This window comes from Condylura cristata, unplaced genomic scaffold (genome assembly GCF_000260355.1).
Source record: "Condylura cristata isolate star-nosed mole 26May11 unplaced genomic scaffold, ConCri1.0 scaffold00017, whole genome shotgun sequence".
NCBI classification, from domain to species: domain Eukaryota; kingdom Metazoa; phylum Chordata; class Mammalia; order Eulipotyphla; family Talpidae; genus Condylura; species Condylura cristata.
Window position 1 is genome coordinate 21,815,981 of NW_004567118.1, and position 15,449 is coordinate 21,831,429.

Sequence of the window (15,449 nt, forward strand, 5' to 3'; positions counted from 1 at the left end):
CATCGAGCCTTGCCCTGCTTCTTATTAGCAGAAAGTTTAACCCACCGCGCCACCAGGGAGGGCCAGGACTGCTTTTTGAATGGATTCCTAAGAGGCTTATTGCACAGGGTTGCATAGACATCAGTGGGCAGACCAGGACTGGTTCCTAGACCTAGCCTAGAGCAGAATGTCCTCTATCTGCCACCTTTTTGAGTTTGTTTTTTATTTTTAGGACAGTATCCTGTCCCTTACTTCCCCTACTGTTAACATCTTACATGGGTATGGTATATTTATTACAGTCAAGAAACCATTGTCAATACATCATCCCATGCTTTATTCAGATTTCTTTTCCTATATATTTTTTTCTGTTCTTTGACCCCATATTAATTTTAGTTGTCATGTCGTCATAGGCACCTCTTAACTGAGTTCCTCAGTCTTGCATTGTTCTTAACAACATTGACTAGTGAGGTATTTCATAGAACATCTCTCAGTTGCCAGTTTATCTGATTTTTTTTCCGCCACCACCACCCCCCCCCAGTTAGACAGATTATGGGTTTGGGGAAGAAGGTTGCTAAAATAAATGTTTATCTCAAGTCATATACAGGGTACAGAAATTAACCAATGTTAATGTTAATTATGAATCACCTCACTAAGGTTGTATCCATCAGGTTTCTATATTGTGAAGTAGCTACTTTCCCCATACACTGTTCTTTGGGAAGGAGGTTCCTTATTGCAGCCCACACATAAAGGATGGGGAATTAGCACCAACCCCTTTAAAGGGTTAAATAGCCACACATTGTTTGAAATTCTGCACAGGATATTTTCTCTCCCATTTATTTCTGTATTCAGTCATTTGCTTATATCAGTATAGGCTTGAGCATTTTATGCTTTAGACCAAACTAACTATGGTCATTGAACTTTTTTTTTTTTTTAAGATTTATTTATTATTTGTGCACACAGAACTGGGGTACAGGCGAGAGGCTTCACCAGAGACAGAGTGGGGAGCAGAACAGGCAGATCCATGAAGTATGCTGCTGAGGGGAGCAGCGGGCGGGTCAGGAGAGGTCTGCCACGCCATGTGGTCATCTCTGGGGCAGGCAGGAATCGAACTCATGAGGAAGTGGCTTTAGCTTCTTAGTGCAGTACTTTAACCCGCTACCAGGGAGGGCCTGAACTTTATTTTTAAGTAAATTATAGAATTTACTGCTATTTTAACTTCAGCTGATAATTTGCCATCTTGGCACTTTGGGCCCAGAACTCCAAAATAATGTGGTTGTGAAGTCTCTTTGCTTTTGCTCTGTCACTTTGTGAAGTTTAACACTTTCAATCTCTGTTCTATCATCTGTAAAATAGAGATGATCCAGATCTGTGGTGGAGAGTAACTCTGAGCACACCCAGAAGCTCCAGACATGAGTCAGCTTGTTAGTAGACAGTCTCTACTCTCTCTTCTTTTAAAGATTTTATTTATTTATGCATATAGGACTGGGGTACAGGCCAGAGGCATAGGGGCGGTGAAAGGATTCACCAGAGACAGAGTGGGGAGCAGAATAGGCAGATCCACGAAGTACACTGCTGAGGGGAGCAGTGGGTGATAGGTGTCACCTCCCTGGCTGGGGATCAAACTTGAGCTGAAGTGACTGCAGCTAGCATCGCAGTGCTGTGCTTTAATCCGTTGCACCACTAGGGAAAGTCCAGCCTCTTCTTAGTCTAAGGATTTTCCCAGAACTTATATCAGAAGGATTGTTTTTAACTACCTTTTCACTGTTTTCCTGTTCCCAAAACTCAGAATCCAGAAGTGATGGAGCACTGGATGTAGCTCCATTCTGACTCTTTCTTTAGTTATTTCTTCTTGGACTCTACCTAGCACCTGAAGATACACTGACAGACAGGCGGCCAGTCAGGCCAAGAACCTGGAGAAAAACTCCCAAGGTGACAGGGGACCAGAGCAGCAACTTGCCAGGCATTCTCTGCTAGCTTCTCACAATAGTAAGGAAATCTTTATTGGAGGTGTCCGTAGCCACACTGTCAGGCCATGCTTTGAGCTATTTCTTTCCTATCCCTCTTTCCATATCTGGCTGTCCAGGCTGAATGAGTCAGATGCTCCTCAGTGGAAGTAGGCATCTACTCTACACTGTCAATCAGCTGCCTTTGCAAGCTCTTTGGCTAACTGGGCAATAGTCTGACCTTAATGGCTATGTAGGTAATTGAGACTTTGACTTTTCTGACTTGAGTGGGCCCAGAAGCCAACTAGGGATGTACTTCTCACTTTCAGCCAATATCTTTGGTGTGAGGGGGCTAGAGAGAAATGGGAAAATGTTTCCAGACCTCCCTAGTCAGCTAAACTGGTGAAGTGCTTAGCTGTAGGGAGCCAACCCAGGGGAACAGAGGAAAGGCTTGGGCATTTGTTACCTTGGGATAAAATTCATGATTCTCATTGGACTTCTCAGACCTTTGCCTGTCCATCTAGCCTGCTTTCCTTTTTCCAATCCTCATTTATATAGAACTGCAGCTTTTGACATGGTCTTTATCTTGACTTTTATAACAGTTTGGCATCTAATGGGAATATTTACCTATCTAACATGTTCATCTTTTGATCCACACCTCAACACCTAAATGACCCACATATATACACTTTGAAAAATGACTGACTAACCTGGCCAATTTTGAAGCCTTAAATGCTAACCTGTAGCCATCTCAGCACACTCGCCCACCTACTCTTTTATACTGTAACAGCCCATATACTTGCCATTTTGAATTTCAGAATCCTACCCAGTTCTCTAGGAGCATGGAAATCACTGTTCATCTACTTGAGACCCAGCCTAGAAGAGGAGGTATCAAGAGGAGGACAGTTCAGACTGATAAGGAACAGCTCCATAGTATCTGTAGTGGCTTGTCTTGGAAAGGGACAACCAGGTTACAAGATAAAAAGGGGGATGTTTTGGTCCAGGCACTGACTAGGCTTCAAGGATGTGGCCTTTGTGAGTCCTTGGATGATTTGATGTCTAATGGTGAGAACATGTGCATGTGGGTAGAGTCTGGGCATCGAGCCTTGCCCTGCTTCTTATTAGCAGAAAGGATGGCACCAGTCCTGCTAGCGCTTTTAAATTCAGATGAAGATTACATAGATTGCTGAGGGAGGGCTGGCGGTGCTTATCCCTTCCTTGGTCAGTCAGTCAGATGGGATGGTCTCTCTTGGAAGGAAACAGTTGACTGGTTGCCAAGTGCTTTCTTCTCCTTTAACAAAATGTGGCTCCTTGGAATGTTCATAGTGCTGAGGCTTTATGCACATGGTGCCATTGTTTGTCACTGGGAGAGTGGGAGTGACCTGAAAGCTTCCCCAGGAGTGGAATCCTCAGACTTAAGTTTATGATGTGTTTGTAGTCACAGCAAGTAACTGACCGAGTAAGACTTTGAATTTGTGACTCGTGTTGCTGCATCTTGTGTTCTCTTATCCATAGTGGAGTACTCCAAATACTGTCCCTTTCCCAGTGTGCACTGAGGGGTATGTATAAGTTTAAGAAAACCAGCTTAGATACAGAAAGGCTTTCTTATCTGTCTGCTGTGCCAGTATAAAACTGATGGGTGAAATTGTTTTAAGTAGCAAGGAGGCTACAGTACAGACAGTAGGGGAGGAGTGTGGGCAGCAACTGCAGCAAACTAGTCAGTTTCTTGAGGCACCTCAGGGTCACCCCCAACTTTACTGAATGTCACCATTTCCAGCTCATGCAAGGCAAGCTGCCCAACACACATTTTTGTCAGTAATTAGTACCCTTGGTAGGGGATCTAAACGTAACCTTTTTGGTTAAAGCTTTAAGTTGCTGGCTAGAGAACTAAGATACTGGCCACTTTGGGGGTATAGCAGTGCACTGGGATGGGGCTATGGAGGAAGGGATAAAGTACTCCTTTTTTCCCACAATTCCCTGATGTGCAGTGTTTCGGAGAACTGTGCATGCTGTACCATGCCAAGCCTCACTAAATAACAAGCATTGAGTAGAATGCTGCCCATCAATTAACACTGTTACGAAAGGGACTTAAGTAGAAAGTGAGCTATCTTGAGCTCATTCAATCAAAAGCTAGTTTGGAAGATCTTTGAGCAGGGATAACTGACTTAGAAACAAGCTTTTCTGCAATGCACAAGGCACCTGAAGCAGGCATATAGGAAATACTGCTGCTTTGGTGCTTGGTACATACATACTTTGCACAGGCAGAGTGCACACTGTCCTGAAAGCACAAAACAGGTACAAAAATAAAAGTTAAGTATACCACCTTAGAGAGGGTAGATAGGATGGGCTTGGTAATTGGCTACAAAACAGTATCTCCTGTGTGCTAGAATGGACTACCTCAGTGTCCCTGGACTCCAAGCCTCTGTAAAGAAAGGTATCTTCTGCCTCAAGTTTGTAAGAAGCATCTCTGTCCCTAAATCTCTCCTATCTCTGCCTGAGTCCAGATCCTTGACCACCTTCAGAAGGCACTTCTCCAGAAAGTCTTTCTGGTTGACTAGTGCCTAGTAAGGTGGTGACTGTCTCCCCAAAGTTTGAAGGGAATGAGAAGAGACCATACAATCACAGTGATGGCATGAGCAGAGCCTGGCACACACCAGCCATGGTTAACATTTAGCAAATGAATGTCAGGCACAGTCTAGCTGCTCTTTCCAGTTTCAACCCACTCTTACCTAAGTCCTACCTCACCCAAAGCAAAGAAGTGGTCTGTTTATGTTGCCTTTAGTCACTTTACTTGGCAGTTACTTGTCAATGACTAAGAAGGCCCACTAAGACTCATAAGTCCTCCTGATGATCAAATGTTGATACAAGGCTTCCTTCATCCACAGACCCTCAACTACAGTCTGTGGGCCTGCCATCTCTGCTTGGTCAGCAGCTCCTGAGACTGAGAAGAGATGGGGTGGAGGGCTTGATAAGACTAAGCTGGTCAGAGAAAACTTCATGTAGTGTGAGAGAAATCTGTAGGGCACTGGAAAGCCTTTGAGGTGTGTGAGCAGTGGAATGTGGGATGTGGAATTTGCAAGTGACTAAATGGCTAATTTGGTCATTTGGACTAAGGGGCTTCAGGCATCCAGGTGAGACTCTGTCTTGACAGCAGAAAACAGCTCAAATTGAGACCTTATATGTGGGTGAGGTCCAGGGGAGCTGGAGGGCATACTCTGGGCTTTTTCCCCTGGGGGAGGCATGACCAGCTCTTGGTTTCCTTGACCCTTGGCTAGACCTGAGGTTTTATTTTCTCTGAGACATCTGCCTTTTCTCCTCTCCCCTTGATTCTTATCTCTTGTGCCAAAGATTAGCCTACCTTTGTTCTGTGGTTCAGTGTGTATGTCTGTCATTGTGGATAAACCTTACTCATTCAGGAGCCTGAGTGTCCTGATGTGTACTCAACCTTCCCCGAGGTGTTGGGGAAGTCAGACTGACTTGGTTTTGGCTCTTTGTCTCGCTCTGACCCTCCCTCACCCAATACAATTACCTGAGCCCTGTTTACACCAATAAATTGGGGTCCTAGTGGTGCTATTTAAGCTCTTGCCCTTTTCTCACCATACCCTGCTCTGGTCCTGACAGCTTTTCTCTGAGAAAGCTGTGTCCATTTGAGGTACGAAGGGAGAGCAGAGCCACATCGTGCAGGAGGTGGTATGTTGTGTAGTGGTACAGGTGGAGGACAGCAAGCTTAGTGTCTGACCTTCTAGTATCCTGGAGGATGACATTGAGATCTTAGCACATCTGAACTATGGGTCTCTGAGCTCCCATTTTGTTGGCCTTGTTGTTTGATGGACATCTGTGGAGGGTTCCAGGAGTGCTCCTGGAACTCTAGGTTATGCATGAGGCATGACGCGATGATAACCAGATTGAACATTTTGGGGCCTGAGTATCTTATAGGCTGGGAGTAGTAGCAGGGACATCTGCTAGAAGCCTCAGATTGTGTGTTTCAGGAGCCCCTCTCCTTGATAATTCTCTTGTCTGTTGACTTTCTCTATACCTGTGCTCAATTCCTGCTTTGTCTTGGGGGCTGCCCTGACACCCTGCGTGACCCTTATGGGTGTGGTGTTCTGCCTGGCTGACACCTCACATACTTGGGATGCTTTGCTGGATGTTGACTCAGAACTGAAACACAGGTCTTTGTTTCTGTTACCACCTGTGGCAAGCCCTACCTAGATCTTACTTCTAAAACTGGACTTCCAGATTTGAAAATTTGTGGCTCTGTCCACATCCGAAGAGCCTAGCCTGCTCCTTGGGAGTTCACTGTCTTCATGCTCTGAAATTAAGCTGCTGGTGGGCTCTGGGCTTGGATCTGGCTGTAGTTTGGCTTCTTGCAGTCAATTTTGGAATTGGAGGCAGGTCAGCGCTTTTCCAGCTGTTAGAGATGTATTTGTAACAGCCAGAAAGATCTGTGTCAGGAGTCCTTTTGTACCTCAACGTTCATATTGTCCCCAAAGTAGGTTTCAGGAGACTGGATTTCTGGTACAGCAACAGAGCTATTGTGTGGAGAATACCTGTCCCCCTCCTTTAGCAACTAGAGAGAAACAAAGCTAGTCCAGCTCCCTGGCCTGTATGTATAGCCTCAGCCGGCCCCACTAGTCTCCTGTGGTACTCGAGTGTCTTTGATAGTGGTGATAAGTCACCAGCACTGGCCCTTACTGTCCAGGCAGGCCACCTTTGTAATAGCCAGCTCAAGAAGTGTGGGACCAGGATTCAGCCTCTGCCAGCAGGAGCCAGCCCTGGGGGAGTGGTCCAGGTGGAACACTTGCTGTCTGGCACCTTTGCAGTCTTAGTGTTGGACATAGCTCTATGGTGCTAAGGAGGGACTTTCTTCCATGAGACTGCAGACCCTTGGAGTCCTTTTGAGTCAGGCTTAGGGTTCTCTCATTTGGTCTGGTCTGTGCTGCCTGGATCTCTGAGTGCAGATAGATAAGACAGAGTCCTGTTAAAAAATAAAAAAAGTCCTTGGGTCTTGGGTGAGTCTCCCCACCTTAAATATCTCCATAATACCTAGCACCATGTTTTCCCAGAGCCTCTCTAAAGAGAGGCTTGGAGGAGGTGACTTGTCTTCAGTTTCTAGACCCTTAGAACAGAAAGAGGCCCTAGAGCCAATCACATTTTCCCCTCCTTTGCTTAGATGTGAAAACTGAGACTGAAGAGAGAGGCCTGATGACTAGCCTGTACTCTTTAATAGTAGCATTAGGGTTGGGTTGCCTTTCCTTTGCAACTAGGTCTTCTGTGGCCCTGAAGTTCCCAGGGTGGAGTCTGAGACTAATTAGTAGCCTAATTAGTGTAGCTTGGTTCCTCAGGCTTCTCAGTCTATGAGGCCAGAGCTAAAGGACATGGACTATGGCCTAGCCTGTCTACTGCTCACTGGTTTAGGCCTGAGGTGGGCAAACGTTGGTTCCCGGTTAGAAGGCGCCCCATGCTGGACTCAGGAAAAAGATTGCTGTCTAGGTTCAGAGCTCTGTAACAGGGAAGTAGGGAAGATTCATGACTTTCTTTTGTTCAGTCCCACCCAGACTGATGCCCTCATACATTATACTTAAATGTTAGAAAGAATGTTAGGACTTGGAAGATAGCAGATCAGGGTCCTATTTAAGAAGACCTGAAAGGTCTGTAGTCTCACCTAGGCTAAGCCTTTCTTATACAGCTTCCAGGACCCTTTCTGACCCAATTTCTTCCATCTGTTTACAGCAGGCTGGCCAGTATAGAGTGGAGAGTGCTATGAGGACTGAATGTAGTTGTTCCAATAATGCCAACCTACATAGGTCAAGGCAGTTCTTAGATTTCCAACCTACTCTCTTCCCTTTGGTGTCCTTGTAAGGATACCCTTTGAGTCCTTCCTTGTGAACCGAAGTTTTACTTTGTGCCTAGCAGTCTATAAGAAGCTATACCCCATCACTCCCTACCCCAGGCCTCTTGCTCCTTGCTACCAACCTGACTCACCAGCCTTCTCTCTACCACGCAAAAAGCCTTGGACTTTTTTGGGGTTTGCCAGGTTAGCTCCTTTTGGCTTTGTTTCATAAAGGACTTGGACCACTGCCCTAGATACTCATCCTATTCAACTTCTCCATTCTTTTTCCCCCATCCATACTTGAATGTATTCCCTTTATTAGATGTTTCACTGTGTTCCGTTAAACTGACACCCAGTGTACATTGAATTTTTGTCTTATTTAGATTTATTTATTTATGCATAAGAACTGGGGAACAGGCTAGAGATGTGGGCGGTGAGAGGATTCACCAGAGACATAGTGGTAGCAGAACAGGCAGATGTACTGAAATACACTGTTCAGGGGAACTGCAGGAGAGACAGGTCTGCTATGCCATGTGGGTCACCTCGGGGCAGGGATCCAACTTGCACCAAAGCAGCTGCTGCTAGCTTCTCAGTGCTGTGCTTTAACCTGTTGCACCACCAGGGAGGGCCTTGGATTTTACCTTTAAACGCCCTCTGACCTTGGCTCAATCAGCATCTGGGAACCAGCAAATGTTGCCTGGTACCCCAGGAAAACCTTTCGACCTGAGTGGGATAGGGTAGAGTGGCTTTGTGCAGCAGAGAGGGGACCCTGGTATCTTTTTCCTGGGGCAACAGATCCAAATCATTAAAACTCTCCAAGCAGAAGTATTCCTGTTACCTACTACTAAATAAGGACATAAAACAGAGAGTATTAGTAAGTCTTTAGTTGAAACTTGGAGAGACTGAAGCACAGAGCAGAGACTGCTGGTCTCCGTCTGCCTGACTGGAACAAGAATTGGTCTAATGGGGTGTACTTACTAGAGGCCCACTGGCAACCCATGCATTTTTCCTTTGCAGGACAAGATTAGATGCACCCCGGTTGGAAACAAAGTCCCTGAGCAGCTCTGTGTTACCACCCAGCTATGCTTCAGATCGCCTGTCAGGAAACAACAGGGACCCCTCTCTGAAACCCAAACGGTCCCACCGCAAGGCAGACCCTGATGCTGCCCACAGGTACTCAGTTTAAGACCCTTAATAAAAGCCAGCAAAGCCACCCAATGGCTTGGCTATAGGGTGAGATGGTGGGGGGGGGGGGGTCTGGGGGTAAGTGGTTAGGAGCCTGGTATTTCTTGCCTTTCCAGAGCCTTTTGTCTGATTCCCCTGGGGTTCATGGTATTTCCACCTGAGCCCTGAAAGCTGCCTATACCCACAGAGAGAAAGGGCCGGGCTGAGATTCTGATAAGGGAAGAGCAATAACTTTCTTTTGTTCAGTCCCACCCATATCCACTCATAGATTATACATAAATGTTAGGAGGAATGCTTACGACTTGGAAGATAGCAGATCAGGGTCCCTTTCATATGGGTTGGGGAAGATTTTTGAAGAAGGTTGTTTCAGCTCATATTGGAAAAATCAGGAAGCTGTGCAGGAAAGTCATTCTTGACAACAGGTACTGTATAGACCAAAAATCCTAAGGCAAGAAGAACTTAATGATTTCAGGAACCTTATATGGTTGGTGAGCAAAGAAGAGGAAGGTGGAAAGGTAGAAAGTGGGAGTGGGGAGGAGTGAGAAGTGGATGTAGATGCAAGACTTCATATGGTCTTGAGCCTGTGATGGCGGGCCTCCTCGTGTCACTCAGCTTTGGCATTGTGCTGGAATACCAGACTTGGAGTCAAGTAGGTCCCATGAGGTAATTGGGAAATGTCTCAAAGACTAGGAATGGCCACTAATATTTAGTGGACAAAGACTGCAATGCTGGTGTTTCTACCAATGCCACCCCTCATGGAGAACCACCATGCAACAGTGTCATCCCAAAGAGGGGTTTCAGAGCCACACACACAGGTGGGAGGCCAGGGCCCTCGGCCAACCTCCTGGATAACATCTTTATCTTACCCCCATTCCTTGCAGGCCTCGGATCCTGGAGATGGACAAGGAAGAGAACCGGCGCTCAGTGCTGCTGCCCACACATCGGCGGAGGGGTAGCTTCAGCTCTGAAAACTACTGGCGCAAGTCCTATGAGTCTGGGGAGGACTGCTCAGAGGCGGCAGGCAGCCCCACCAGAAAGGTGAAGATGCGGAGGCACTGAGGCCTGCCTCGCCCTCCTGGGAACTCTGGTTAATCCTCACTTAGCTGTCCCCTCTTGTTTCGAGGGTTTTGTTTCTGTTTGTTTGTGGGGGGTTTTGTTTATTTTTTGTTTTTTTATCCTTCCCCTCTCCTCCACTCCCATCCCCACCCCCACCCACTGCACCTCTGTTTATTGCCTGTTAAGGCTGAAGAACCGATTGACCAGGACCTGGTTCTCACATTCTTGGTTTTCCTCATGGATGGAAAGGCTGTTGGCATCATTAGGGAATGGAAGTTCGTGCTGGAGTGACCAGTAGAAGTACGGGGACAGCTGTCCTCAGTTGGGGTTGTGTCAGACTGGGTTTATTTAAAAGCACCAAAATGTTTTAGCTAAGAAATTTCTTGTTTTGCTTTAAATGTAAATCCCTCAGTGTTGTAAAGGAAGTCTGTTTCCTGCCTTCCCCATCTCCACTGATGACTGCTCTGGGTTGAGGTCTCTTGGGTCTTGCAGGCTCCACAGAGGCCCACTCTCCTTTCACCTCTTAACTGCTCTCCAGTCCCCCAAAGTTCATGCAAACACCCACTTCCTCCTGCAGCAGTCTCATTTGGGGTGACTGGGCAAGGATTTAAGCTATGCCAGCCATTGCACCAGAGCTATTGTCAATCCCACAGGCTTCCTTCTCCACACCCACTGGCCTGCTCTACCTATGGAATGCTGAGGGGCTGGCTGCAGTGGTCCTGACCTCTCTTGCCAAGAGCACGCCTTTTTGCTGGGTTGCTCCTTTTAAGCATATGCGTGTAAAATTGTATGAGACAGTTAGACTTGCCATGTTGGGGCAGTTTTAGGAATTGTTTCTAGCTAGAGGGACTGATGTCCTTCCAAGTCTAGCATTTGGGATATGGAAAATTGTTGTGGTGTGTGGTAGGGATTTTGTTTGCTTTTGTTTTGAGTTTTTAATTTTTCTTTAGTCCCTGGCTTTTCCCTGTCCCTTCCTTTCTCCTACATTGACCAGCGTGGGCCTTCTTCCCATTTCATCCCTCTACAAAGGCATCCACCCCCTCTGTCCGCCTGCGGCATGCATCCAGGGCCAAGCTCAGGGCTGCAGACTGGGTTGGTGCCTCCTCTGCCTCAGGGGTGTGGGAGCTGGGGAAGGGGCTTTTAAAAACAATAAAAGGAAAATTAAAGTTTTTGGCAGTTTCCACCTACTCAGATCCTCGAAGGCTGCAAGGTTTTGCTGATCTAGATTCATTAGGAATATCTTCTTGCTAGCCAGGGCCAAGACCCAGGCCACTGAGAACAGAGGCCCATATATGGGGACCTTGTCTTACAGAGGCCTAGGCCTGAGGCTGCAGAAATGGGGCCAGCCACCATCAGGAAGCCCCTCTCAGGGGTCAGAACTCCTTTGCCATCGTGGATTCCTCAAGTTGGACTGCATAACTAAAGCAAGTTGCAGTTTTATTTTTTTTACAGCTTTTTTCCCAAAAATGATTTGTAGTTGTGTGTGCAGCACTTTGCCCTGATATGTGTGCTCTACAATAAAAACCAAATCTAATATATTTTGAAACAGTTGTCTGATGCTGTTATAAGAGAGGACCTTAAACTCTGAACAGGGTTTGGTGGGGGGAGGAAGGTGTGACAAAGCTCATTGCATACCAAGACCCCAGAGGAGACCACCAATTGCTGATACAGGCCTCCTGTATGCCCAGCCTTCAGCTGAGGACTGAAGGTGCCCACTCCAGGGAGGATGACTTCATAAATTGTGTGTCTAGGTTTCCAGGGAGCTGTGTACTGAAAGGAGCCGGGACCATACCCTCCTGAATTCTGGAAGCCCCTCTTCCTGTGGGTGATTGTGGGGAGGTTATGTGCGAGTGAAGCCATGAGCAAAGACAGGGAAGAGCTTAGCCTTTGCAGAAGATATGCAAGCGATTTTGCTCATTAAATTCTTGTTCTTTGTGGTAACCAAGTCCTCACTATGGCTCCATTTGTAGCATAACTTTTCTGATCCTTGCTTTTAGGACTGTACAGGGTATAGGACCAGGGTATGAGGCAGACATTTTGAGCCTGAGGGAGGGTTTTAGTCCCTTCAGATCTTGGACCTGGACTTTTAGTTGCTTCCAGTGTCCAGAGCAAGTCTGCTTAGTCAAATTCTTGTGGAAACCTGGCAAACTACTTAATTGTTGGTTTAACAAAGTAGAGGGGGAGCAAGTAATGGGTCAGGGTTTATTCCTTCTGATCACTGATAGGATATGAACATATCTATAGCCAGTTGGGCCTATAGGGACATCTTCTAAACTTGGCAGACTTGGCTGTGGATACCCTGAGAGTGAACTGAGAGGGAAACTGACTTGTCAGAGGTTATCCAAACTATACATGGCCGTGGTGGGAAGCCCCATTCTGTTTCTGAGCCCTTGACTCCTAGGTCATGGGGTGGGGACTCATGTGGCTCCCTGAGGAGGTAGGAGGGACTCCTATAGCTGTCAAAGCCCGATGAGTTCTTCCCAGACCCTGCAGGGAGGAGGCCCCTTGCCTGCAGGATTGAGGAACTGGAGAGAGTAGAGGAAGAGAATCTAACCATTCTAGGGCCACTTGCTTCAGTGTCTGTACCTGTATAGTGTCTGCGTGACCCCTCAGCTCTGGGACTATGATCATTCTCTGAGCAGTTCCCAAGGCCACTAGGGTTGAAGGAAATTTTGGGGTCCCCTACTGACTCCCTGAATCTGACTTTTAACTAGCTGTCTTCTGGGCACCAACTGTTTGGGCCAGATGGTGAGTCCTGTCAATCTGTGTCCCAGGCCAGTTTTGTACACAGTAGGTGCTCTTAATGTCTGGCATCAGTCCTACCCATTTGGGGAGCTCATCCCTTTCCTCCAACTCTGTTATTTGGGGAAACTGAGGCCCAAAGTCACATTTAATCAAAACTGTTTGTCCTACTGTGTACTAAGCGCTGCTAGGTGCTGAGGATGCAAATCAGGCCTGGTAGATACACATACACACATAGGAGATTATAGGTTGTACTGAGATAAAAGATATGTAGCACATAAATTACAAGTAATAAAATATACAGTAGTCTTATAAATTTTTCAGTCATTTCTTTAAGAATGCTTCTGTTGGTTTGTTTTGTTTTGCTTATATTTTGTTGTAGCCTACCCACAGTGATAATCTACCCATAATACAATATACAAGTGAAGTGGCATCCTATCAATTTGTATTAGTTTCTGAGGTCTGCTATAAATGCAACACAAACTGGGTAGCTTAAAACAATAAGGATTTACTTCCTCACATTTCTGGAGGTCAGAAATCCACAATTACTGTATCTGGGCTGAAAATTATACTGGGATCTCTGTGGGCTCTAGTCTTTGCCTTTTGATTTTTGGAGGCTGTTGACATTTTTTGACTTTATGGCCACATCACTTTTCTTTCTGCCTCTCATTAGGACACTTGTGATTAGATTACGGTCCACCTAGATAATCAAAATAATTTTCCCATGTAAGATAAGATAAAAAACTGTACCATAAAAAAATTTACAAGTTCTGGGGATTAGGACGATAACTTTTGAGGGTCCCTGTTCAGGTGGCTACACTTTTTTTCCCAGTAAGTTTATTGTCATTAAATCTGATATGTGACCTGACTTCTCATGTTGGGACAAATCATTACTTGGATTGGAATTCCTCAGCACCTCTTAAATCTAGACCTGTGCTGTCCAATATGGCAGTCACATGAAAATCCAGCTGTGATTGAAATGTGGCTAGTTTGAATTGAGAAGTGCTAATTTAAGTGTAAAATACACACCGGAATGTGAAGAGTTAGTTTGAAAAAATGTAAAATATATTACTTTATATTGATTACATGTTAAAATAATATTTTGGTTAAATAAAATTGCCGTTTAAATTAATTTCATCTGTTTTGTGTTAATGTTTTATATCTAGCTACACAAGAATTTAATATCACTGTGACTTGCATTATATTTCTATTGGATGGCACTGGTCTAGAAAAATAACAATAAGTCAAACTTAATCTGTGGTGTTTGCCAATTTCCATGGTGAAGAAAATATGCCCATCATTTCAAGATACCCACATAAGGTCATCAGAGTTGTGAAGAGAGATGTACAAGTACAAGTCACTATATAATGTTTCCACTGTACAGATGTGTACAATAAATGAAAATTAAAGAGCCTTAGCAGGAGTGAAATACGAAGTGTTTAGCTTTAAATATTACATTTTAGTGTATTTTAATTGGATATAATCTCATTTTTAATGGCTGTTAACTGACTTGCAAAAATTCTTAAAATTTGGCAATTGCTCTTATAGGAGGCTTCCCATAGGAAGTTTTGACAAGGGATCATGCCTATGATCTCTGGGGCTGGTGTGCTGAGGACAGTCAAAGTCAATACAAAACCCTTTGTATTTGCAAACAATTGAATGGCTCCAGGCAGCCAGGTGGTCATTGGTCCATCTAAGGGCTGGACAACTTCAAATAGGTATGGGGTGCTGTTTAGTGCACTTCCCCCTTGTACCCACAGGGTGGCAGCAGAGTCCAAGTAGGGGTGCTTCAGGGTGGTGTAGCACAGCTATCCCTTAGTTTAGATTTGGAACTGGATCCCAGAGGTAAGAACCTGGACTCCCAGCTGCCTCTGTACAACCCAGACAGCTAATGGGTATGTGAAGGGGTACTAGGACTTGAAAGACAAGCTGATGCCATCAGTTGCCCTCTGAGACCATCAGCTTCCAACCTGAACCCCCACTACCTCTCTGCCCCAACTCTCTAGGGCATCCTCCCCTATAAGCCTTTGCAAAGGACAGTGCCCTCTACCGCAACCCCACCTCCTAGAAACCAGCTTTTCTGGCTTCCATCCAGTGCCCTCAGGGCTGTTTCTGCGCCCTCCTAGACCCTTGGCTTCCAGTGTGCTTGTGGGTCCAGTGCTCTCACGCCAGGTTTGGAGACTAGGACCAAACTCCCACCCTTAACTTGGTCTCCTATGGTGAATGAGGCCTTTTATGAATCTTCTTATTTAATTTTCACTATGACCTGTAATAGCATACTTGGGCCTGGACTCCAGTTGAGACTTTTGCTGCGTAGTAGCTATGTGGGAAAATGATCAGACCTCTTTCACCTTGGTTTCTTTGTATAATGAGCAAAGGATTAAAGGAATGACTATGATGTCTGGCACCAAGTGATCAGTGTTAACAAATGCTAGCAATTAAGATTTGCCCCATTTTATAGGTAACGAAACCCAGAGAGATGAAATGGCAGAGGCAGGATTAGAATTTGGGGACACAGGGCCCTCCCTGATGATGCAGCAGGTTAAAGCACAGCACTATGAAGCAATCCTCAGTCACTGCAGCACGAGTTCGATCCCTGGCCAGGGAGGTGACCTACAAGGCGCAGCAGACCTCTCCTGTCTCACCCACTGCTCCCCTCAGCAGTGTATTTCAGTAAATCTGCCTGTTCTGCTCCTCATTCTATCTGGTGA

General features: G+C 45.8%; 1 protein-coding gene across 1 annotated transcript in view; it reads left to right on the forward strand.

Moving 5' to 3' along the window:
* The window catches only part of ALKBH5 (AlkB family member 5, RNA demethylase), a 26,428-nt gene extending 12,276 nt beyond the window's left edge, over positions 1-14,152 (forward strand). The window contains exons 3-4 of the mRNA XM_004684535.2: positions 8,773-8,928; positions 9,822-14,152. Of these exons, the coding sequence (XP_004684592.1) occupies positions 8,773-8,928; positions 9,822-9,999 (334 nt within the window). The 3' untranslated portion in view covers positions 10,000-14,152. The remainder of the gene's footprint in view (positions 1-8,772; positions 8,929-9,821) is intronic.
* The last annotated feature ends 1,297 nt before the right edge of the window (positions 14,153-15,449 follow it).